Source organism: Macaca mulatta, chromosome 7, assembly GCF_049350105.2.
Source record: "Macaca mulatta isolate MMU2019108-1 chromosome 7, T2T-MMU8v2.0, whole genome shotgun sequence".
Taxonomy (NCBI): Eukaryota; Metazoa; Chordata; class Mammalia; order Primates; family Cercopithecidae; genus Macaca; species Macaca mulatta.
Genome location: NC_133412.1, coordinates 57074252 through 57100501, shown reverse-complemented (window position 1 = coordinate 57100501; position 26250 = coordinate 57074252). Strand labels below are relative to the sequence as shown.

At 42.3% G+C, this 26250-nt stretch overlaps 1 protein-coding gene and 1 long non-coding RNA gene across 13 annotated transcripts in view; both read right to left on the bottom strand.

Annotated features, from left to right (window-relative positions):
• MORF4L1 (mortality factor 4 like 1) overlaps positions 1 to 26250 on the bottom strand; it is a 56423-nt gene that overhangs the window by 8387 nt on the left and 21786 nt on the right. The window contains exons 1-6 of one of the 12 annotated variants that reach the window (XM_015142841.3): positions 18285 to 18452; positions 12532 to 12578; positions 10236 to 10303; positions 4676 to 4792; positions 3541 to 3627; positions 2434 to 2514 (exon numbers count right to left, since the gene is read on the bottom strand). In XM_015142841.3, the coding sequence (XP_014998327.1) occupies positions 2434 to 2514; positions 3541 to 3627; positions 4676 to 4792; positions 10236 to 10303; positions 12532 to 12578; positions 18285 to 18324 (440 nt within the window). In that variant the 5' untranslated portion in view covers positions 18325 to 18452. 12 annotated transcript variants of the gene reach the window in all.
• On the bottom strand, positions 7223 to 8909 carry LOC144330028 (uncharacterized). Its single transcript, XR_013395845.1, has 2 exons — positions 7829 to 8909; positions 7223 to 7558 (listed from the first exon to the last, which is right to left on the bottom strand). It is a non-coding gene; the product is annotated as an uncharacterized LOC144330028 (long non-coding RNA).

Genomic DNA, 26250 nt, shown 5'->3' with positions numbered 1-26250 from the left:
AAATTAACTTATGTTTGGATATAAATACAAAAATCTGGCCAAACTGAAGTATAGGTTTTCTCTGTTAGTTTTGTAAAAATCTGTTGGACTGTATTTCTCGGACAAAGTCAACCATGAACTTTAGTCGCACATGTCAATATGTGAAGACTAAGGGAAACCAAGAGTCCTCACACTCAATCCTTTACCCACTCACTCTATAATATAAAACTAAAACACTGACAAGTGATCTCAACTCTAAAGTAAGAGATCTATAAAATATACAGGTTCAGCATCCCCAAGCCAAAATGCTCCAAAAATGCCAATTTCTGAGCCAACATGACATTCAAAGGAAATGCTCATTAGAGCATTTTGGATTTTGTATTTGGGATGTTCAACAGGTAAGTATAACGCAACCATCTCAAAATCCAAAAAAAGTCTGAAATATGAAACACTTCTGGTCCGAAACACTTCACACAAGGGATATTCAACCCATATACTTCAATAAGTCCCAGTAGTAAGAGACTGACATTCATGCTTCAAACATCTAGACTCAGGATCCTTCAAAAGACTCAGAAGCCAATGTGAAGAGGCTTCTACTGTTCAAGAATGGGAAATTTGAATTTTAAAGCTTTACTTCATATATTTACTCAGCCATTATTTTTGTAGTTGAAACTGCACAATACTGTATTCAAATGCAAATAACTTATGGGCATACTACCACTTGAATTTCTATGTAACTCAGCACAGTGATAAAGAATTAGTTATAAACTATTTGATAAAAATATCTTTTCTAAATAAAGAGAAATTGCTGCCTTTTAAGATATAATTACTATTAAATCTTAATGAAATACTACACTACAGTTTTACAAAAAACCAGATCATGAAAACATGTTACCACTTAATAAAACTATGAGCAATCCTCAAACAGTAACACACTTACTCCTTGCCAAACCAATTATCTTCTCACCAAAAGAGTAAAAAAAAAAAAAAAAAAAAAAACGGTTTCAAACATCTCCAAATGCATTAAATGCTAGATACCTTCATTAGTAACACCTTTTTTTAAGAGGCTAGAATGCAGTGGTGCAATCACAGATCACTGCAGCCCAGAACTCCTGGCCTCAAGCAATCCCTCCTCCCTCAGCCTCCCAAAGCACTGGGGATAGCAACACCTTACTTTTAAGTAGAAAAGGCAGATCAATAAGTCTGGTAAGAAATAAAATGGCCTCTTAATAAAAATTATAATCTTTGTTTTTATTATTAACAAATACTTAAGAATACTTATTAAGTTACCACTCTTGTCATCCACTTCCAGGTACATCAACTTTTTTTTTTCTTTTTTCTTTTCTTCTTTTTTTCTTTTTAAGACAGGGTCTCACTCAGTTGCCAAGACTAAAGTGCAGCCTTGACCTCCTGGGCTCAAGTGATCCTCACATATTGGCTTCCTGAATAGGTGGGACTACAAGCATGTGCCACCACCCCCAGGCTAATTTTTTTATTTTTCTGTAGAACCAGGGGCTCCCGATGCTGCCCAAGTTGGTCTCAAACTCCTGGGCTCAAACCATCCTCCTGCCTCAGCCTCCCAAAGTAGGGGAATTACAGGTGTGAGCTACCACACCATCCTACACAAACTTTTAAACATACAAAATGTATACATGCATATGACTTTCTCACTCTAGGCTTCTTATCAGATGTTCTAAAATCTAGAGTTAACAAGAAGTAATGGTTTTGGGCCGGAAGCAGTGGCTCACGCCTGTAATCCCAGCATTTTGGGAGGCCGAGGCAGGTGGATCACCTGAGGTCAGGAGGTCAGCCTGACCAACATGGTGAAACCCCATCTCTACTAAAAATACAAAAATCAGCCAGACGTGGTTGCGCATGCCTATAATCCCAGCTACTTGAGAGGCTGAGGCAGGAGAATCACTTGAACCCGGAGGCAGAGGTTGCAGTGAGCACAGATCACACACCACTGCACTCCAGCCTGGGCAACAAGAGGGAAACTCTGTCTCAAAAAAAGCAAAGGTTTTCTTGGGGGTGAAGACGGGAAGGGCAGTTATTTGAAACCTTAACTTCTCACAAATTCTTACCATGGGTTTCACTAAAGTGGGGGTTAATTGGTATGTATTTTTAGCACTTGCCAGCACTTGCTTTTTACGTTTGAAAAGGCTTGCCAAAAATTATCTCAAAACTTATAACCACTAATACTATCTTTGTAAGAGAAAACATTACACACGCATATATTTATACACACAAGTTAAAGGGAGGGGGAATCTGCTGAGGAAAATTAAGCAATATGTATTTTAAACTACTTTAATGACCTGATACCTGAGGAATGGGATTCTTACTGGTTCCGACAATGTTCCAAAAGTTTCAATTTTCAACACAGTCTAACACACAATGAGTATAAAATATGATCTTCACATATAGTATGCAAAATCAAAACAAAGAGCTTCTTACACTTCAACATTTTTCTGTTGCAGACCAGATGTCTTCTTTCCTGGGGCAGCCCCTCTCATCTTCCCCTCTGCATACTGCTCCCTTCAAAAATAATTTCAGTAATGTCAACATAAAATGAGCATTTACATGAAAAAAAAAATTATGTCAGCCTGATTCCATTAGGAATTTATATTCAAATTCTGGCACCAAGTTTTTAACAAGTTGGACAGGGATATTTCCAAAAAATCAAACAAAATACTCAACAAAGAGAAAAAGGCTCAATTAAAATCAATGTAGTAAAAAGTGACTGTAATAGTTCTCATAGCACTGAAAATTTCATTTGCTTTGGAATTCACTAATCCCAATGTTTTATTTGTTTTTTTTTTTTTTTTTTTTTGAGACAGAGTTTCGCTGTCACCCAGGCTAGAATGCAGTGGTGTGATCTCCGCTCACTGCAAGCCCCGCCTCCCGGGTTCACACCATTCTCCTGCCTCAGCCTCCCAAACAGCTGGAACTACAGGGGCTGCCACCATGCCCAGCAAATTTTTTGTATTTTTAGTAGAGACAGGGTTTCACCGTGTTAGCCACAATGGTCTTGATCTCCTGACCTCATAATCCACCCGCCTTGGCCTCCCAGAGTGCTGGGATTACAGGCATGAGCCACCGCGCCCGGCCATCATTTTAGTTTTTTAAATATACATTTCAACTTTGAAATTACCCTATAGATCATACAGTCTTACAGGGTCCCTTTTCCTGTGCTTTCAGAGATGAAAAACAGAATAGGAAATGCCTCGTTTGCTTTCTTGTTTCCCCACCAAATTTGTCTTCCAGAGCCCCAAAAATAAGAAAGATGTTTACCAATGAGTTCACACCTATAGCAATTTCCAAAAACATTCTGCTGTTTTCTACCTAGATCTAAGGATAAGCTTAAGTAATGGCAGGTATGCTACTTCCTTTACCTAGAAATGGCCTGATTACTTGAAGTCAAAGCTGTAACACAGCAGCTGAGAGGTACCAGAAATTATTTTATAGGCAGGGCAGCCAACATGATCTCCATTGTTCATTCCATACCCAAAAATTAATCTACAGGCATTTCTCCTTAATATTCAGTTCACAAAACAAACTTACTGATTGGCTTTTTGAAGTTCTCGCTGTTTCTGCAAATTGGTGTCCACGTATTTGAGTACTCTGCTCTCTGGAACCCACTCATCCCAACTGAAAAAGAGGAAAGTTAAAATTTAACTCAAAAATACTCTGTTCTCCAACTTATTTTCTGAGATCCAAGAGGCAAGACTGGATTTCTATGAAATAATTTGATGAACTAGCACTACAAATGTAGTCTCAACTAAAATGAAAATCTAAAGGAAGTCTGTTCTGTAAAAAGGAAAACGTTTTATTTTCAAAAAGCAGCATTCCAAATCTAAGCTGCCGGAGTCCAAAAGCAGATTATTCAAATCATTTTTAGAAATGGCTTAAGAGTTTGGCACTTAATGTAACATTCACTAAGTGATTAGCCTTATGTTATCTTAAAGACTTTAATTGTCAAAAATAAAGCACAGGAGTCAAAAACTCAGTTATTTTTAAAAATTAAAACCAGCTGTGTGTAATGACAAAGTTCCACATAGCTTTTTGTGTTTTCATTTCATTATGAAATGAGAATAACAGTACTTATCTCAAAAAATTGTTATGAGAATACATGTAAAACACCTGCGAATCCCTGACACAAACAACACTAAAAATATGTCAGAAACATATAAGGAAGTCTACAATACTCAAACACCAACTAGACTGGAACCTAGTCAAGTTTGTAAAGTATTAAAATGATTCGACACCATTCTTCACCTTCATTCAGTCACAAATGCACACACACTAACTTTCAAGGCTGATCAGAAAGCTGGCTTTCTAAATATTAGAAGGCAGAACCAACTCTCTTAAAACTGTTAAGGCATTCTGGCACTTCAAAAAGCTTGTTCAAAACACAATTTCTGATTATGTGTTTTTTCACCAAAAATGGCAAACAAAACTGTTATTTCTTAGGGAATGCTAAATTTTTTTGAGCAGTTAATCTTTTCTCCTGCTGATGGAGCTCCTTTAGTGACACAATTAGGTGTACTCTCAAGGTACCCAATTAAAAAAAAATTTAAGACTTTCTTTTGTTTAATGATTTCCCACCTCTGACCTCATATAATACAGCCAAAAGGAAAATAATAAAAAGCAATCCTGAACATGATTTCCTAGAGAAAAGTTCAAAACATGCATTTACCTAGAGGTCAGGAGGGGGTGGAGTACTGAGGGAGCTCCTTCAGGAACAGGAAAAAGGGCTACAATATCCTCACGTGTCTTCAATGATTTTTCAGAGCGCCTGGGCCTCACAGCACTTCTGATACAGACAGCATAGTACAAAGTAATCTCAGTGACCAGGTGCAGAATTTGGCTTTAGCTTTATTAAGATTCATTTACAAATGGAATATTTAAGTGTCTGTGTCAACAAATTCCAATGAGGTTTGAAAATTTAGAAATCTCAATCATCTATTATGTTTTTGAAAAAAGATTAACTGAAGTTTAAGAAAATTCCAATTTGGGGATTAAGGTTTTGTTGTATGAATTTTAAAAAGTACCCCACACAAGCCATTTTCAAAATGAGATTTTTGAGATATTTATGTATATGTGTGTGTGTGTGTGTGTGTGTGTGTGTGTGTGTGTGTGTATATATATATATATTTTTTTTTTTTTTGAGATGGAATTGCACTCTTGTTGCCCAGGCAGGAGTGCAACGGCGCGATCTTGGCTCACCACAACCTCCACCTCCTGGGTTTAAGCGATTCTCCTGCCTCAGCCTCCTGAGTAGCTGGGATTATGGGCATGCACCACCACACCTGGTTAATTTTGTATTTTTAGTAGAGACGGGGTTTCTCCATGTTGGTCAGGCTTGTCTCAAACTCCCAACCTCAGGTGATCCGCCCACCTCAGCTTCCAAAGTGCTAGGATTACAGGCATGAGCCACCGTGCCTGGCCATGTATTTATATCTATTCCAATTCTCTCTAAATCAAAGGGAGTTAGCCAATTTTCACTTACAAGTTTCCATTTTAGAATGTTATAAACCCTTTCCCACTGATATAAAATGTATTTAAATAAGCAACTTGCTCTAAACACAAAGTTACTGTTAGAGTTTGCTTTATAGGTAAAGAGCTGACAATCCTCGCTGAATCAAAGAAAAATGAAGTGGACATCTTTTGCTCTAAGGAACATCACTACTAGGATAATAACAAAGCCAAACACTCAGAAATTTTTACATATAAGTCAAACATAAAAGAATTTCAGAATGTTTTCTTTTTTGTTAATACAAAGTCTCACTCCAGGCTGGAGTGCAGTGGCATGATCTCGGCTCACTGCAACCTCCACCTCCTGAATTCAAGCGATTCTCCTGTCTCAGCCTCCCAAGTAGCTGGGACTAAAGGTGCGCGCCACCACACCTAGCTAATTTTTGTATTCTTAGTAGAGATGGAGTTTCACCATGTTGGCCAGGCTGGTCTTGAACTCCTGACCTCGTGATCCACCTGCCTAGGTCTCCCAAAGTGCTGGGATTACAGGCCTGAGCCATTCTGACCGGCAAGAATTTTTTTTTCTTTTTTGAGACAAGTCTTGCTCTGTCACCCAGGCTGGAGTGCAGTGGCACGATCTCGGTTCACTGCAACCTCTGCCTCCCAGGTTCAAGTGGTTCTCCTGCCTCAGCCTCCCGAGCAGCTGGGATTACAGGCATGAGCCACCACACCTGGCTAATTTTTGTACTTTTGGTAGAGACAAGGTTTCACCATGGTGGCCAGGCTGGTCTCGAACTCCTGACCTTGTGATCCGCCCACCTTGGCCTCCCAAAGTGCTGGGATTACAGGCGTGAGCCACCACACCCGGCCCAAATTTCAGAATTTTCTAAAGGTCATTTGTGAGTGCAATTCCGAAAGTTACAATGATCCATGGTAATAACTGAAGGCCACTCAGAAAATTTTATATATAGGTGAAGCATAAAAGAATTTCGTAATTTTTTCTTTTTTTTTTTGAGACAGAGTCTGATTGTGTTGCCCAGGCTGATCTCGAACTCCTGACCTCAGGTGATCTGCCCACCTTGGCCTCCCCAAGTGCTGGGATTACAGGCGTGAGTCATCGCACCCATCTAGAATTTCGTAGTTTTCTAACGGTAACGTGACTACTTCCCAGAGTCACAATGATCCATGGGCAGTACTTACATAGACTAAACACACAACACGTTAGGTATTTGAATAACTCCTCCTCCTTTCAAAATGAATTTAAAGGTTTCTTTGAAGACTTCCTAAAGCTAAGATCATTCTTTCAATATTGCATATATTTATCTACACGCCAAGTCAACCAAAGACATTTCTGATATATTCCTCAGTACATCTACAAAGATAGTAACAAATCTAATATTTGATGCCATTTCTTCTTAACTTTCCCCAACAGTAATTAATATGTGTCAAATTAGTTGAGAACAAAAAAATCTACACAAACCTATCATTTCTTTGAGTTACTGGACTACAATACACCAAAGAGGAAAATTTTTCGAAGCAGTAAAATCAGAAAATACAAAGCATTTGGTATTTTCACAATTTGTGACAAGCTACAAATGCCGCTTAAAATCCAGTCTTTGCGCTGTACACATCTATGTGTGCAATTTTATACAGGGTATCTATTGTATGTGAAAAAGAACTAAGCATAAAAGCTGTATTCATAGTTACTAAGGTGAAATTCTAAAATAATTTTTTAAGGTTTTTAAAAATATCTTCTTTATTCTATTCCTTTTTCATAGTTTACTTCGTTTCTTATGTGTTCAATCTTTTTTTTTTTTTTTTCTGAGTCTCGCTCTGCAGCCTAGGCTGGAATACAGTGGTGCGATCTCAGCTCAATGCAATCTCCACCTCCCGGGTTCAAGTGATTCTCCTGCCTCAATCTCCTGAACAGCTGGGACTATAGGCATGTGCCACCACATCTGGCTAATTTTTTTTATTTTTTTATTTTTTTTTAGACGGAGTCTCGCTGTGTCTCCCAGGCTGGAGTGCAGTGGCCTGATCTCGGCTCACTGCAAGCTCCGCCTCCCGGGTTCACGCCATTCTCCCGCCTCAGCCTCCCAAGTAGCTGAGACTACAGGCGCCCGCCACCACGCCCGGCTAGTTTTTTGCATTTTTAGTAGAGATGGGGTTTCACCATGTTAGCCAGGATAGTCTCGATCTCCTGACCTCGTGATCCACCCGCCTCGGCCTCCCAAAGTGCTGGGATTACAGGTTTGAGCCACCGCGCCCGGCCATTTTTTTTATTTTTAGTAGAGATGGGGTTTCACCATGTTGCCCAGGCTGGAGTCGAACTCCTGACCTCAAGTGATCCAACCACTTTGGCCTCCCAAAGTGCTGAGATTAGAGGCGTGAGCCACCACACCCAGCCTCAAACACTTCTTTATAATTTTTATTTGCTTAATTATAAGAGGGGTGTCTAGCTATGTTGCCCAGGCTGGCCTCAAACTCCTGGGCTCGACCTCAGCCTCCCAAGAAGCTAAAACTATAGGTACCACCATACTGGCTCTAAAACAATTTCTTTAAAATGCAGGAGGTGGAGGAGAGTAAGCCTAACCCATAAATTTGCTTTGTATTTTTCTCTTATATCCTTTATGGTCTTTCCTACTCATAGTATGCATAAAATTATTATCTTTCCTGTAGAGAAATGAGATTCTCCTAACACTCTCAACTTTATCTGGATATTGTCAGAATATTAACACATAAAATGTAAGTCTAATAGAGACTGAAATGCAGTTTTAGCAAGGCACTGTTTAGTAATAAAAAGCTATGAGATACACTACGAGTCACTATTTTCCTGTTTCCTAGATATTAGAATCCATTTAGTACTAAAAGCACAGTTTACTTTCACCAAGACAGTTTTCTCCATTATTTTCCCAACTTCTCAATATTTATAATACAAGTCCATGAGGCTGGAGTTACCTATCATTATTAGATATTACCTATCATTATTAGAAATAGATGTTATTGTTTCTTTTTAAAGGAGTCCAGGTCTTGCTCTGTTACTCAGGCTAGAGTGCAGTGGCACATCATAGTTCACTGCAGCCTCAAACTCCTGGGCTCAAATAATCCCCCTGCCTCAGCCTTCCAAGTAGCTGAGGCTACAGGTGCGCACCACCACATCTCACTGATTATTAGAAATACTTTAATTATCATTAACTGGGAAAAAAACCCACAAGTTGTCAGGATGCACTTCTATGCATTTCAGATTTCTACCTTTCCACATTTATATTAATGGAAGTGAAATGTCTAATAAATTCTCAGCTGAAAACATCTGATACGTGCAAACAACTTCCTAACAAAGAAATAAAATTAACTGGGTTGGTCACCTAGATAGAGTACTATATGAAACAAGACCAAAGTCACAGGGCCAGTGAACTTCACAGGGGGAAAAAAAAAAAAAAAAAAAAAAAACTCCTTCCATAGTAACAGAATACTTATCAAATCAGATGGCACTGCTCCCATGGTAAACCAGGTACCAGAGCCTGAGTCAGGTGACACAAAGCCTTAAGTTACTAGAGGGCAATTTCGCAAGAACAATACTAAATAGCAATGGCAGTGCTATCTTTGAAGGACAAAGCATCATTAATAAAATGTAAAACCTCCCACAGTAAAAATTACAAGTCTTTTAATTACAATCACCAAATAGGAGACTTGGGTAAATTTTTAGACAGGGTTATTTGTGAGGCCCAAGGAGAAAAGTCTCATCACTGAAAAAGAGCTCCACTGGATGGACATTCTAGAATGTGTTCAATCTATACCCACTGTCCATTCCTGGAAATAGATCAGTAACATTGGTGCTTTACATACACACACACACACACACACACACACACACAGGCCGGGCACAGTGACTCACACCTGTAATCCCAGCACTTTGGGAGGATCACCTGAGGTCAGGAGTTCAAGACCAGCCTGGCCAATGTGGTGAAACTCTGTCTCTCCTAAAAACACAAAAAATTAGCTGGGCGTGGTGGCAGCTGCCTGTAATCCCAGCTACTCAGGAGGCTGAGGCAGGAGAATCGCTTGGAACCCAGGAGGCGGAGGTTGCAGTGAGCCAAGCTCACGCCACTGCACTCCAGCCCAGGCAAAAAAAGTGAAATTCCATCTCCAAAATAAAAAAAAAAGGCTTAACTCCTAGGGGTGAGAAATTAAGACTCTATAATTGAATTTCTGTGTTAAATCATGCTAAAAACTGGGTCACATTAGGTCATTTTCTGTCAACACTAAATCATGTTTCCGAAGTTCAGAAAATGAGTTGGTAAATTCTGTCTTTATTTCTCAATGAAGCAACCTTTATCCTTTCCCCTTTTCTAGACAGAAAACCCAACTGGTTTTCAACACAGCTGCTTGAAATAACATATATAATCAATGTTTGTGGTAAGGCCAAAAAATTCAGGCCATCCTAAAAACGTACCAAAACCGGGAAAAAAAAAAAAAACAGAAACAAAACAGAAAAATGTGATTGCCACATTCAACCAGAATAATTGGTTGACTATATGACTATTAGGTATTACACTAGCACATAATAAATACTCCCAAGAACCAAGTATATTTAAATTAAAATGGCTCAGTACCCTAATTTCCAATAGTTTTGTCACACTACAAATGATTCACCCTTGCTTCAATATGTATTATATTACATTAGAACTGCAGAAGAATTGAAAAGCATATGCTTGTTAAGCCAGTCCGTGACACAAGCTATCTTGTTAATTATAAATAAAATTGTAAGATCTAATACTCACTTTTTATTCCAACCACTGTAATGTATAAAGTATTTCACTTGTTTGTCCTTTATGGCAACCTTTACACACTGAAATTAAAAAAAAAATAATAATTCACTTAGAAATTTTTTAAAGAGACACTACCTTTTCAAATCATCCTTCAAAGACACTCTACACAAGCTTTATGGTGGCCTAAACAAAAGGACTAAGAGAACACTATTTAAGCTTGCAGAATACTCAAGTTACAAAACTGCAGATTAGTCACAAAAGGTCCAACAAAGCTGAGAACCACAAGCATAAAAGGTCACCCTAATCTTTAATCAATGGATTACAAAAGCCATCCAAGGACAGCTAAAGAAAGCTATGCTTGTGTTTTCTCAGTCTAATTAGCCAGGAGCTATATTTATTTCAAAAGCAAATTCCTCTAAAGCAAAGTCTTTAAACTATATTATAAAAGAACTTCATTGGCTTATGAAAGGCAGTAAACGGACCTGTTTGAGAAAAATTAAACAACTTGTAAAGCAATGAATTAAAAATATTTCACATTTTTCTTAAAAGCAACCAGACAAAAGGAATTATTAGAAGCAAGTCATTAACTATGACAAGTGATGACTAACTGGATTTGGATTTAAAAGTCTTTAAGAGAAAACCAAAATAACCACAACAGTTTAATTTGTTTTGATAGCTTCAATTCAAAAATTGTTCACCAGAGTGTCAGCTGCCAGGAGAAAACTCAGCCAGTTTAGTAGAGTTTGCCAAACATTGATACACAAAAAACAACATTCGGGATAAAAATGATTAACAGGACACACAATTTTTTTTTTTGGTAGAGAGAGTCTTGCTATCTTGCCCAGACTGATGTCAAAACTCCTGGCCTCAAGAGATCCTCCTGCCTTGGCTCCCCAAAGCCCTGGGATGACAGGCTTGTAAGTCACGGCACCTGGCCATGAGCCGTAATTTAGCACTTACAAACTGTATAAACGTTATATCATTAAGATATATGTACATATACATATACTTAGAAATTCCTGACCATCTCCATACATCCAAATTCAGCCATTTTAGGATTTTTTTTAAGAGAGTCTCCCGCGGGGTGGTGGCTCATGCCTCTAATCCCAACACTTTGGGAGGCCAAGGCGGGTGGATCACAAGGTCAGGAGTTCAAGACCACCCTGGTCAACATAATGAAACCCTGTCTCTACTAAAACTACAAAAATTAGCTGGGTGTGGTGACTGGCCCCTGTAATCCCAGCTACTCAAGAGGCTGAGGCAGGAGCCGGGAGGCAGAGGGGCAGAGGTCGCACTACTGCACTCCAGCCTGGGCGACAGAGCAATACTGTGGGGGGGGGGGCGGGGGGGCAGGCAAGCGGGAGAGACAGTCTCGCTTGGTTGCCCAGACTGGCCTTGAACTCCTGGGCTCAAGCAATCCTCTAGCCTCAGCCTTCTGAGTAGTTGAAACTACATGCATGTGCCACCGCGTTTGGCTCTTCAGAACTTTAAAAACACACTTCTGTGTATTTAGAGCACAGGAAAAAAAAAAAGTAGTGAAAATGGCTAATATTTAGTCAGAATTGTCTGACACTTTATAATTAAGGCTATTTTCAGACACATATAGCATAAAACTATTCAAGAATTTACGCAGAAATTGCATAAATTAAACATACTGTTTTGTACTTTACGGGTTCATTTTTAGAGCTACAACTGTTTAATGTATAGTCAAGTCTTAAATATTTTTACTAAAAAAGTTATCAGAAACAAAATACTGTAACTTTTTTTGACTTTGGAATGCATTCTCCTGCTTACCTTCAGCTAAATGTAAAATCAGTTTTTAAAACTTGAGCACACTCTGATACAAATGAAGCCTCCCAGGATTCAAATTTTGCCAGACAAACCAACAATCAAAAGTTAAATGTATTTATTTTAAATATTAGCTTTTACTTTTAACCTAATATAATTAGCTCAATGCTTACTCAGCATATATTTACTTTTAAAAGTAACTTGAGCAATGTTTTCTCACCAAGTCATTAACCATAAAATGCTATTTTTTCCCACAACCCATCTTCCCCTTCTAACACTCCCCTCAAATGCTACTTCCAGATCGGTAAGAAAAGCGGAAGAGAGTAGCAATGTTTTTATTTATTTGAGCCACTAAGCAAAACAATAAAAATCCCAGAAAGATGAAGAAATTTATTAACTACGAACCTAAAACAGGCAACTCTCTTACTGAGGCAACAACAAAACACTGCACTTGTATAGTAAACGGTCAGATCTAACCAGTAGTTTTGGCCAACTTCTCAACAGAAAACAAGTTTCATACCTTTGCTTCATAAAGAAGAGGCCCATGAAAGCACAGCACTCGCTCACCTGTAAAGGGAGAAAAAGTACTGGATTAATTGTAATTTCTTCTCATCTATAAGATGATTCACATCTTAGAGAGTCATCACACTATTATTAGGATATTCCTAGCCAAATTAGGAAAAGCCGGGACAGCTATAGAGTACCACTGTGGCTCAAACTTCAACCACACCCTACAACAAAAACACCGTTGGTATCCGATGGTAAAAACAAAAACAATTTATTAGCAGATCAATCTACTTAAATAATTAAATCATCTATCACCTGTCAAGCACATAGGTAGAATCTCCTGCAACGCTGTCAAGGTTGGTTGGTTTTAACTGTACATCTGAAAATACAGTTATTTAAAGATTTCCTCATCTGGTTTTCTAAGTTGAGGACCTTTATTCTCCACTTGTATATCTGCTTCCAACCCTTTTACTCAGTAAAATATCCTACAAATTAAAATATCAATACACATCAGAGATTGGCTGGATTAAGGGGTCTCACTATGTTCATTCCGCAAATGTGGAATGATGTTCTAAGTGCTAAACTGCTTCAATGAACAAAGAAATGAGACAATAAAGCCTAACCTTTGGAACTTAACAGTCTATGTTGAGCCTACTCGCAAGACTAAACAAAATGTCAGGTCCTGGAAGTCTTGGAAGCAATTCTACGCAGTACCTCAGATTACATTTGACTACAGCTGAAAGATTTTGCACACATTTTCAGTCCACTTGGTTTCAACAGACCCACGGACAACTGAAATATCCAACAATGTCAGCTCTTTTTTAGCTCTAAAATTAACAGAGCAGGCATGATGAGGTGGCTCACGCCTATAATCCCAGTACTTAGGGAAGCCGAGGTGGGTGGATCACCTGAGGTCAGGAGTTTGAGACCAGCCTGGCCAAGAGGAGAAACCCTATCTCTTCTAAAAGTACAAAAAATTAGCCAGGCATGGTGGTGTGTGCCTATAATCCCAGCTACTCAGGAGGCTGAGGCACAAGAATCGCTTGAACCCAGGAGGTGGAGGTTGCAGTGAGCTAAGATCGTGCCACTGCACTTCAGCCTGGGTGAGAATGAGACTCCATCTCTTATATACATATACACACACACACACACACATACACACAAACACATATATACACACACACGTATATATACACATATACACACACACATATACCACCCGGACATGGGGGTGCACACCTCTAGTCCCAGCTACTCGAGAGGCTGAGACAGGAGAATTGCTTGAACCCAGGAGCTGGAGGTTGCAGTGAGCAGAGATCACACCACTGCACTCCAGCCCGGATGACAGAGCAAGACTGCCTCAAAAAAAAATTAAAATTTAAAATATATTTTTAAACTATGTATTTTCAAGCCTCACCAGAGACCCATATTACAAGAATCTCCCAGAGCACGACCTATTAACTTTATTTAATTCTTGTAAGTGGTTCACTCTATAAAGAATCACTGCTAGAGGCTGCTGGACCTACGCAAAGCATTTCTGCATTAAAGTGGAGATTGGAAAACAGGGAGATCAAAGACTTCTCCAACAGCCCAGGAACAAGAACTAAAATGGTTAAACCATACTGCTAGTAACAGCGCCAAAGATCAGATCAGATCTGTGTTTCCTAATTTCACTCTCCAGGTACATTTTAAAGGCACTCTGAAAATGGCCTACCATTTTTTCCCCCTTCGCTGCTGCTGCCGGAAAAAAGTGCACTGAAACGGAGGCCCTCTGACCTCCATTCTAGCTAGAGGCCCTAGTATTCTGTTGAAAAAATACACAGCGCTGAGGAGTATGACCCAGGACAGCAAATGCTCCATCTCAAAAACAGAACAAAACAAAACAAAAAAAAGCATTTCCAATGGAAAACCAAGTCCACTGCAAAGAAGTCACTATGCCTTAAGAATTGCTTATAGAACATTCAAATAAAAAAACTTTTTTTACAAGTTTACAAGAATCATTAAAAACACTATTTCTCGGCCGGGCGCAGCGGCTCGCACCTGTAATCCCATAACTTTGGAAGTCCGAGGTAGGCTGATGACGAGGTCAGGAGATTGAGACCATCCTGGCCAACATGATGAAACACTGTCTCTACTAAAAATACAAAAATTAGCTGGGTGCGGTGTCGCGTGCCTGTAATCCCAGCTATTCAGAAGGCTGAAATAGGAGAATCGCTTGAACCCAGGAGGCGGAGGCTGCAGTGACCCAAGATCCGCGCCACTGCATTCCAGCCTGGGCAACAGAGCAAGACTGCCTCAAAAAGAAAACAAAAACACACACAAAAAAACACTATTTCTCACCACTCTTTTTTCTACCATTACATTACTCTGGAGTGTTTCAAGACGATTCTGTTAGCATTCATAAAATATTCCTTTTCCCTTGCAAGATATTCTCTGATCATCTTATAAATAAATTTTTTTTTTTGAGATGGAGTCTCGCTCTGTGGCCCAGGCTGGAGTGCGATGGCACGACATCGGCCTACTGCCACCCCCGCCTCCTGGGTTCAAGCGATTCTCCTGCCTCAGCCTCCCGAGTAGCTGGGATTACAAGCGCCTGTCACCACGCCCTGCCAATTTTTGTATTTTTGGTAGAGACTGGGTTTCACCAGGTTGGCCAGGCTTTGTCCCGAACTCCTGACCTCAGTCTCCCAAAGTGCTGGGATTAGATGCGTGAGTCACCGCGCCCGGCCCACTAAAATCATTTTTAAAAGGTGGTTATACAATTCCATTTTAAACACAAGTAGAAAACACATCTGGAAAATAATGTTAAGTACAGAATCTCTCACATAGCTTTCAAAACCTTACTTGGGGATACCTTGGTTCCTACCTTTCTCCAATTACACCACTTAAAACAGCACAAGGGGGCCGGGCGCGGTGGCTCAAGCCTGTAATCCCAGCACTTTGGGAGGCCGAGACGGGCAGATCACGAGGTCAGGAGATCGACACCATCCTGGCTAACACGGTGAAACCCCGTCTCTACTAAAAAATACAAAAAGACTAGCCGGGCGAGGTGGCGGGCTCCTGTAGTCCCAGCTACTCGGGAGGCTGAGGCAGGAGAATGGCATAAACCCGGGAGGCGGAGCTTGCAGTGAGCTGAGATCCGGCCACTGCACTCCAGCCTGGGCGACAGAGCGAGACTCCGTCTCAAAAAAAAAAAAAAAAAGGCACAAGGAATTCTCTGCTGCTATTCCCCTCTTAACTAGCAACCCTCTAGAACTAAAGCGCTTCCTTAAACAGCCAACCTTAGGCTGTTCCTACAGAAGCGATTAACTTTTTGTGCCTTGACAGTCTGATACAGCCTACGAGCCGAATGATTTCATAAATACATAAAACACACAGTAGTACAAAGGCAACCGACTGTATCGAAACACCAAAACATTTTAAATGTCACGTTCTATGACATTACAGGACAAAGACTTGGCTAGTCATCCAGCAACTACCCTAATTTTGAAGAAACGAGAATGATTGATAACTGAAAACATCTTCCACAACTGTAATGCTGAGATCTGAAAATACTAATGCGGCGTTTTTTTTCGGGGTTTGGGGGGAGGAATTACACTGTTAACTGAAAACTAAACTTGGGTACACAGAAAAAACACATCTTCCTCATTCAATTTCACGGACCCTCTGAATGCACTAAGAATATCTGCTCTAAAACGTCTAGTAAAATAATGAATCCATAGGAGGTAGAGTCACAGATTCTCAAGGTGGGAGAAGGGTATTAAAAGTCACACGGCTGAGCGCGATAGCTCACGCCCGTAATCCTCCCACTTTGGGAGGCCAAGGCGGGTGGATCGCTTGAGCCCAAGACTTCAAGACCAGCCTGGGCATCATGAAACTCCGTCCCTACCAAAAATACAAAAAAAAAAAAAAAAAAAAAAAAAAACCCACAAAGAAAGAAAAAACCCCTAAAAACAAAACAGAACAAAACTCAGCCGGGCATGACGGCGCGCGTCAGTGATCCGAGCTACTTGGGAGGCTCGCTTTAGCCCGGGGGGCAGAGGTGAGCCGAGTACCATAACTGCCCTCCAGCCTAGGTGACAGAGTGAGACATTGTCTCAAAAATATAAACAGGCCGGGCGCGGTGGCTCAAGCCTGTAATCCCAGCACTTTGGGAGGCCGAGACGGGTGGATCACGAGGTCAGGAGATCGAGACCATCCTGGCTAACATGGTGAAACCCCGTCTCTACTAAAAATACAAAAAACTAGCCGGGCGAGGTGGCGGGCGCCTGTAGTCCCAGCTACTTGGGAGGCTGAGGCAGGAGAATGGCGTAAACCCGGGAGGCGGAGCTTGCAGTGAGCTGAGATCTGGCCACTGCACTCCAGCCAGGGCGACAGAGCGAGACTCCGTCTCAAAAAAAAAAAAAAAAAAAAAAAAAAAAATATATATATATATATATATATAAAAAAACAAAAAAGTCACTCGTTAACAAAATACCCCTAAAACTCCCTTAAATATCCCATAAGATACGCAGTACTACGGTTTAAGATTTATGTCTCTAAAAGGAATTTTAATGCAAGTCTAAAAATCCCTAGAACAAAAATAGTACGCATGGAAACACCGTATTTACGGTAACTAGCATAAATTTCCATAGCAATGAAAACGAATATTAGAGTGTTCCTCCTTTTACAGGATTTTACTTCCTTTTTAGCTATTAGACCTCCACCTTATTATACATAAATTGAAGCGTTGTGAAAATTTAAAGAGCTGCCTTCCACTGGCAGTCTAACCCTAGCCAAACCTCATGCCAATCGAAAACCAATTAATAAAAATAAACTCAACTTTCAAGTCACTGTTAAACACTGCAACTAATCAAACAATTACTGCATTTAAAAAATGACGTCGAGACAATGGGACTTACAAAGGCAAACGGCGTTAACACTGCATTCAGATCATTTTTATTTACTTTTTACGAGCAACTGCAAAGCGAGAGCGCACTAACGTTACCATAGGATCTTGGCACTGCGCCTAAGAGCAGAATGAGGCCTCCAGGCAACACAAAGCGGAGGAAAACGCTCATCCCACTGATCCTTTTTTTTTTTTTCTGTCCCCACCCACCACTCTGAGGTAAGCGAAGGGTCCCGGCAACCTTGCGGTCTTCGTGGAAGGGGGCGCTGCATCTGCCCTGAAGCTGCGCCTGCATACGGGGCAGAGACGCCAGCGGCCATGATGAAGCCGCCATGTTGCAACGGCCATTTTACAACGCAGTTCTCCCGCCCCGTGGCGCCAAACCCACCCCCATCTGCAGCTCCGAGTCTCCACCGAACGCGACCACCCCGGGGCTCCAGGGAGCACCTAACCGCCGGTCGTGGCTGCCCAAGCGGCCGGGCGCGCTGCAGGACAGCCAGAAACCACCGCCGCCCCTCCCCCCGCCGCCACATCACTTCCCCTAACCGCCGCCATGGCGCCTTGGTCGCCTCCCTACAATAGGCTGCTCTCTCCGCGCCCTCTTCCTCAGAACAATAACAAACACTTGACGAGGGTGTGCCACGCGCCAAACGCTCCCTCTCCCACTCTAACGCCTGCGTAGCACTCTCGCTTCACAAAGCGCTCACAATGACGCATCGGAATTGCCATCCGCAATGCGCTTTCCCCGCACAAAGCACTATCCGCCGCCTTCTCAGGGTGCACCCCGAGCCACCCCCGGCCCTCAAACCTCAACCACCTCGAGCCCGCCTCCATCTCCTGCGCCGTTAGGTGCCTTTTTCCCAAAGGCGCACACTCACCCTCCTGGAATTTAGGCTTCGGGTCCTGCTTCGGCGCCATTTATAAGTGATTCGCCGCCTCCTCCTTCTCCCACCACCCCCGACTACCGCCCCCTACTCTCTACCCCACCCAACTCCGCGTCAGACGCGCCGTCAGGCACTGCCAGCTCTACATCCTGGGCCGGATTTGCCAGCGCCCGCAGACCTCACAGCAGCGCGACCCGCGCAGCCGCTGCTCCAGCCAATGACAACCCGCCGCGCCCGCGCCCCTGCGCCCGCGCCGCCCCGGGGCACGCCGGGACTGGTAGTTTCTAGTTGGTGGAGGCGCAGCTGGGTGGGGGAGGGGCCGGCTACCCTACCCCACTCCTCCCCACCCCCCCGCCACTCCCCATCCCCCGGGCTGCTGCGGGTTGGTAAAGCGGGGAATTGATTACGTGGGAGGTTAAAGCAGAGCGGGCAATGGGGGAGAGTCGGGGCGGTGAACCACCAGCGATGAAAAAATGGGAAAAACCCAGTTGCGACGTCCTTTGGGCAAATAAGCCCCCATTGATGTTGAAGTAGCCGGAGAGAATAGGGCTGCCTCGAAAACCTATATTCAATAGCATTCCGCTAGTTTTTGCATAGAAAAGCTTTAGGATCAGCAATGTGGCCACAAGAGGATGGGAAGTGGGGTCCGCTTCTGGAAGCTTCGTTGTTTAGCAAGCCCACTGCCTAGTCTATTTGGTGGGATTGATAGCCATTTGTTGGCTCCCAGGTCTACCTCCTCTTCTCCAGTCCCGGCCTTGCGGAAATGAGGAAGATGACGTGGGAAACACTAGTCAGGCTTTGGCTTTTTGAGATAATGGAGCTCTGCTATCCGCAAAAGGCTAGTGTGAATATGCCAACCTCTGCATTCCGTACCTGCCCTGTTTGTACTTTTTTGTCATCTAATTTTTTGAGCCATGATTGAATGTACACACACTAAACAAACGGATTTCTTCAATATTATATATTTTTCTTTTCTTTTCTTTCTTTTTTTTTTTTTTTTTTTTTTGGAGATGGAGTCTCGCTCTGTCGCCCAGGCTGGAGTGCAGTGGCCTGATCTCGGCTCACTGCAGCCTTCACCTCCCAGGTTCAAGCGATTCTCCTGCCTCAGCCTCCGGAGTAGCTGGGATTACAGGCACGTGCCACCACGCCCAGCTAATTTTTGTATTTTTAGTAGATACCGGGTTTCACCATGTTGTCAGGCTGATCTGGAACTCCTGACGTCGTGATCCGCCCGGCTTGGCCTCGGAAAGTGCTGGGATTACAGGAGCAAGCCACCGTGCCCAGCCTGCCTCCATGGCTTTTCTAAGCCCTCCCCTGCCCGGGTTCCACACCCTACCATTTCCGGGCCCCTCTCCATTTTTCTGACTTCCATTTCTCCTTCAGTCTTTTTAACACAACCCCTTCTTCGACAACAGAAACCCACAAAAATCTTCGTTATTCCAGTTGAATATACACCATCTTGTCACGGCTGCTACTTGCAAGCTTGTCCAACCTGCCTTATTTTCCTGTTGTTTTGTTTTGTTTTGTTTAGGCTTTTAGCACCCTGAAGCCATGGTTTTTAGTTTCAGTCTCTAGTAATAAGTAGAAAAGAGGGATGAGGAAGGGGCTTTACTGGCCCAACCAGATACAGAAACTAAGAACCCATGACTGTATTCCCTCCCTTGGACACCATTACTAAGCTGTAAAAAGGGACAAGGGCTTCTTTGAACCCCATCCCACCAAAACTGTCCTGTACACTTTTAAATTTTTTATTGAATATAAAATACACACATGGTTTATTATTATTATCATTATTATTTGAGACAGAGTCTCGCTCTGTTGCCAGGCTGAGGTGCAGTGGCACAATCTCAACTCACTGCAACCTCTGCCTCCTGGGTTCAAGCGATTCCCCTGCCTCAGCCTCCTGAGTAGCTGGGATTACAGGCGCATGCCACCACGCCTGGCTAATTTTTTGTATCTTAGTGGAGACAGGGTTTCACCATGTTGGCCAGGATGGTCTCGATCTCCTGACCTTGTGATTCTCCTGCCTCAGCCTCCCAAAGTGTTGGGATTACAGGCATGAGCCACTGCGCCTGGCCAATTTTTGTTGTTGTTGTTGTTGTTGTTGTTTTGAGACTATGTCTCACTTGTCGCCCAGGCTGGAGTGTATTGGCACAATCTCAGCTCACTGCAGCCTCCACCTCCTAGATTCAAGCGATTCTTCTGCCTCAGCCTCCCAAGTAGCTGGGATTACAGGCACATACCAGTATGGCTGGCTAATTTTTGTATTTTTAGTAGGGACAGGGTTTCACCATTTTGGCCAGGCTGTTCTTGAACCCCTGACCTCAGGTGATCCACCCACCTCAGCCTCTCAAAGTGCTGGGATTACAGACGTGAGCCACTGTGCCCGGCCTGCACATACTTTTTTAATCCAAAAGTTTAAAAATATAAAAATGAAAATAGTGGGCCAGGTGCAGTGGCTCACACCTGTAACCCCAGCACTTTGGGAGGCCAAGGCGGGCAGACCACGAGGTTAGGAGATCAAGACCATCCTGGCTAACATGGTGAAACCCCATCTCTACTAAAAATACAAAAAATTAGCTGGGCGTGGTGGCGGGCGCCTGTATTCCCAGCTACTCCGGAGGCTGAGGCAGGAGAATGGCGTGAGCCAAGATCGCGCCACCACACTCCAGCCTGGGCGACAGAGCGCGACTCCGTCTCAAAAAAAAAAAGAAAGAAAATAGGGAAAAGTCTCTTTCCCACCTCCACCCCTCATCTGCCCAGTTCCCCCTACAAAGTAACCACTGTTATGAGTTGTTTGGGAATCCATGAGGAGTTATTTTTATCCTAGAACCCTCTTTGTGTTATTTCTGCTTTTGTGTTGAAGTTAACTTATTTGCCTTTATGTGTTAATTACATAGGTAATATTCGAATATTTGGGTTCATGATGCAACAATTGAGAAATCTAAAATACAGGGCAAAACTTAAGGAACACGTTTATTTCTCCCCATTAACCTTCCCACCATTTGGTGTGTGCATTTTTCTCTACCTTTTTTGTGTGTGTGTGTGTGTGTGACAAGTCTCACTCTTGTCGCCCAGGCTGGAGTGCAGTGGCGTGATCTCAGCTCATTGCAAGCTCCACCTCCTGGGTTCACACTATCCTCCTGCCTCAGCCTCCCAAGTAGTTGGGACTACAGGCGCCCGCCACCACGCCTGGCTAATTTTTTGTATTTTTAGTAGAGACGGGGTTTCACCATGTTAGCCAGGATGGTCTCAATCTCCCGACCTCGTGATCCGCCTGCCTCAGCCTCCCAAAGTGCTGGGATTACAGGCGTGAGCCACCGCGCCCGGCCTATGTATGTATGTATGCATGTATGTATGCATGTATGTATGTATGTATTTATTTTCAACATAAATGGTCTGTACATCCTGTTCAATTTCTTTCTTTTTTAACATAATAACATGTCCTGGAGATTGTTCAAATTACATATAGGTCTATCTCACCCGTTTTTGTTTTTTTTTTTTTGAAACAGGGTCTTGCTCTGTCTCCCAGGCTGGAGCACAGTGTCATGATCATGGCTTACTGCAGCTTGCAGCTCCCAGGTTCAAGTGATCCTCCTGCCTCAGGCTCCCCAGTAGCTGGGACTACAGATGGGCGTCACTACACCCAACTAATACTTTTATTTTTGCAGAGATATGCTCTCACTATGTTGACCAGGCTGGTTTCCAACTCCTGGACTCAAGTAATCCTTCCACTTCTGCCTCCCAAAGTGCTGGGATTACAAACATGAATACTTCACGTTTTCAATAGCTGTTGACATATCATAGTATAAATATTTCAAGATTTATCTCATCTTTGTGCACATTACTTTTTCTTTCTTTCTTTTTCAAGAGACAGGGTCTCACTATTCACTATGTTGTCCAGGGTAGCGTGTCAGTATAGCCAGGCTATAATACTAGGTTCAAGCAGTTCTCACGCCTCAGCTTCCAGAGTAGCTGGGACTACAGATGCATGCCACCATGCCTGCCTTCTGTACTTTGCTTTTATTTTTTTAGGATCTTAGAAGTAGAATTACTAGGTCAAAGAATGTGGGCATTTTAAATGGCCTTATGAGAGGTTTCATCGTTTGACATTTCAACTAGCAATTTAAGAAAAAAGACTTGTTTTTCCACATTCTTGACAAACACGGTATCATGGAGTCTCTGAAAACTGGTGTTTGTTTTTGTTTTGACATGGAGCCTCACTCTGTCACCCAGGCTGGAGCGTAATGGCATGATCTTGGCTCACTGCAAACTCCTGCTCCCCGGTTTAAGCGATTTTCGTATCTCAGCCTCCCGAGTAGGTAGGATTACAGGTGCACACTGCCATGCCCGGCTAATATTTTGCATTTTAGTAGAGACGGGGTTTCATCGTGTTGCCCAGGCTGGTCTCGAACTCCTGAGCTCAGGCAATCCACCCGCCTCGGCCTCCAAAAGTGCCGGGTTACAGGTGTGAGCCACTGCGCCCTGCATGAAAACTGGCTTTAATATAACAGGAACTCATGTTGTACAAAAGAAACCAGACACGAAAGAGTACATACTTTATCAATAGTGTTAGAAATTAGGGGCACTAGGAAACTACAGAACAGTGACAGAAATGTTCTGTATCTTAATCTGGTGTGGTTAGATGGTGTTACATGTTATACACATGTAAAAATCCATCAACCTGTACACTTACTAGTAATGCACTTTATGAAATCTACATTATACTTCAGTAAAAAAATTTTTAAAGTCACTTTTTAAAGATTTTATTGTGAAAAGTTCAAACATACAGAAAAGCAAAAAGAATAATACATTTTAGCCAGGTTGTGGTGGCTCATGCCTGTAATCCCAGCACTTTGGGAGGCCAAGGTGGGTGAATCACAAGGTCAAGAGTTTGAGACCATCCTGGCCAACATGGTGAAACCCCGTCTCTACTAAAAATATAAAAATTAGCCGGGCGCGGTGGCACATGCCTGTAGTCCCAGCTACTCGGGAGACTGAGGCAGGAGAATCGTTTGAACCCTGGAGGCGGAGGTTGCAGTGAGCCGAGATTGTGCCACTGCACTCCAGCCTGGGTGACAGAGCAAGACTCCATCTCAAAAAAATTAAAAAAAAAAAAAACAAAAAAACAAGAAGAAAAAGACATTTTATGTCACCTCCATTAAACAGCTGTGAACATTTCCCCATATATACCTTATATTAACATATATTTATGTGGTATGTGTATGTGTGTGTGTAAACACATAATGACCGTTCACACCTGGTTTCTTTAGTATGTACTTCCAAAATAAGCATTTTCTACATGCCACAATACCATATCACATCCAGCACAATAACATGCAGTCTGCTTTCAACTTGTTGCTGTTAGAAACCTATGTCAATGGGGAATAACAATTGTTTTCTAAAATTATGCAGTACTCCAAATTTCATCACTTGTTTGTGTCATGCTTTTTTCAAAACAAGACCCATTAAATGACAATGTATTGCATTTGATTGTTACATCTCTCTCTCTCTTTTTTTTTTTTAGACGGAGCTTTGCTCTTGTTGCACATGCTGGAGTGCAATGGCATGATCTCAACTCACTGCAACCTCTACCTCACAGTTCAAGCTATTCTCCTGCCTCAGCCTCCTGAGTAGCTGAGATTACAGGCATGCACCACCATGGCCGGCTAATTTTTGTATTTTTTGTAGAGATGAGGTTTCTCCCTGTTGGTCAGGCTGGTCTCGAACTCCCGACCTCAGGTGATCTGCCTTCCTCAGCCTCCCAAAGTGCTGGGATTACAGGCGTGAGCCACTGCTCTCAGCTAAACTCTCTCTCTCTCTTTTTTTTTTTAATTATGCCCCAGAACTGAGCAATCTCTTGTTTTTTTGTTTGTTTGTTTTGTTTTGTTTGAGACAGAGTCTCAAATCTCGGCTCACTGTAAACTCTGCCTCCTGGGTTCAAGCCATTCTCCTGCCTCAGAGTAGCTGGGATTACAGACACACACCACCATGCCCAGCTAATTTTTGTGTTTTTAGTAGAGACAGGATTTCACCATGTTGGCCACGCTGGTCTTGAACTCCTGACCTCAAGTGATCCACCTTCCCCAGCCTCCCAAAGTGCTGGAATTACAGGCTTGAGCCACCACGCCTAGCCAAATAGCTTGTCTTTTTAAACCTAGAGCAGAAGGTCTTAAACTAGGAGTCCGTGGATACAATTGAAAGGGTCCATGAAGTTGGATGAGGCAAAAATTACATTTTAATTTTCACCAAATTCTAATTAAAATTTAGCATTTCCTAGGCAGGGTGCAGTGGGTCACGCCTGTAATCCCAGCACTTTGGGAAGTTGAGGAGGGCGGATCATGAGGTCAGGAGATGGAGACCATCTTGGCTAACACAGCGAAACCCCGTCTCTACGAAAAATACAAAAAATTAGCCGGGTGTGGTGGTGGGCGCCTGTAGTCCCAGCTACTCTGGAGGCTGAGGCAGGAGAATGCTGTGAACCCGGGAGGTGGAGGTTGCAGTGAGCTGAGATTGCGCCACTGCCACTGCACTCCAGCCTGGGCGACAAAGCGAGACTCCATCTCAAAATAAATAAATAAATAAAATAAAACTATTGTAGTTATTGGACCTGCTGCTAGATCTTGTTATTTAATGCATTAATAATGGAACATGTGTATTACCATATTGTTCTTTTAAATATTTTGGTAACTGTATTTCAATGTAGTTTTGTTAATAATCTTGTGGGGTTTTTTTTGTTTTTGTTTTTGTTTTGAGACAGAGTCTTGCTCTGTCGCCCAGGCTGGGGTGCAGTGGCCGGATCTCAGCTCACTGCAAGCTCCACCTCCCGGGTTTACACCATTCTCCTGCCTCAGGCTCCTGAGTAGCTGGGACTACAGGCGCCCGCCACCTCGCCCGGCTAGTTTTTTGTATTTTTTAGTAGAGATAGGGTTTCACCGTGTTAGCCAGGATGGTCTCGATCTCCTGACCTTGTGATCCACCCGTCTCGGCCTCCCAAAGTGCTGGGATTACAGGCTTGAGCCACCGCGCCCGGCCTGTTTTTTTTTTTTAAATGCATTTAAGACGTTCTGAGAAGAGAATTCACTGGCTTCACCAGACGGTCAGTGGGGCTGGAGGGGAAGCCTTTGGCTCAAATACAGTCTGCCCCCCTACACATACCCTTTATTAGTAGTGGTATTAGTCTTTGTTTAGTATTAGTATTTGCTTTCTGAAGAGCCCAAGCCTTTGCTGAATGTCTGACATTCTGAATTCACCCGATTATTTACTCACAGTGTTACTTGTTACTTACATTTCCTATAAATGTAAAGTTAGGTCTAAAGGCTTGATTAGATCTAAGTTGAGTGTTTCGACAAGAATATTTTAAAGGTGACGCTGTGCAGTTCTCATAAAATTACATCAGTAGGCACATGATATCTGGTTGTCCCACTGTTAGTGATGCTAAGTGGGCTACAGAGGTTAAGACAGTTTTGTTTTTGCATAATCTAATGGTATTTAAATTTATGGAAAAATGTAAACATATACAGTAGCAGAGGTGATAGTGTAATGAACTCTGTTGTGTGGGTCACTCGGCTTCTACAATTATTAACATGTGGCCAATCTTGTTTCATTGATATCTCTTCATTCCTCTCCCCCCAAAAATGCATATACCCAGATTCCAGAGATCGTGTCTATTTTATTCATAAACAATAGTATGTATCTCTAAATGACATTATTGCATTTAATTGCAAACAACTCCTTATCTTCAAGTACCCAGTCTGTGTTCAGATTCCCTGATTGTCTCATAGATGTTTCTTTATGACTGGTTCAAATCAAGATGGAAACAAAATCCACACATTTCATTTCATTAAGATATCTCTGTCTGTCTTTTTTTGCCATTTACTTGTTGAAGAAACTGGACTGCATTGAATTCGCAGACTGTCTTAAAGTGTTCATTTATAGATTAATTGAACGTAAAATCTTC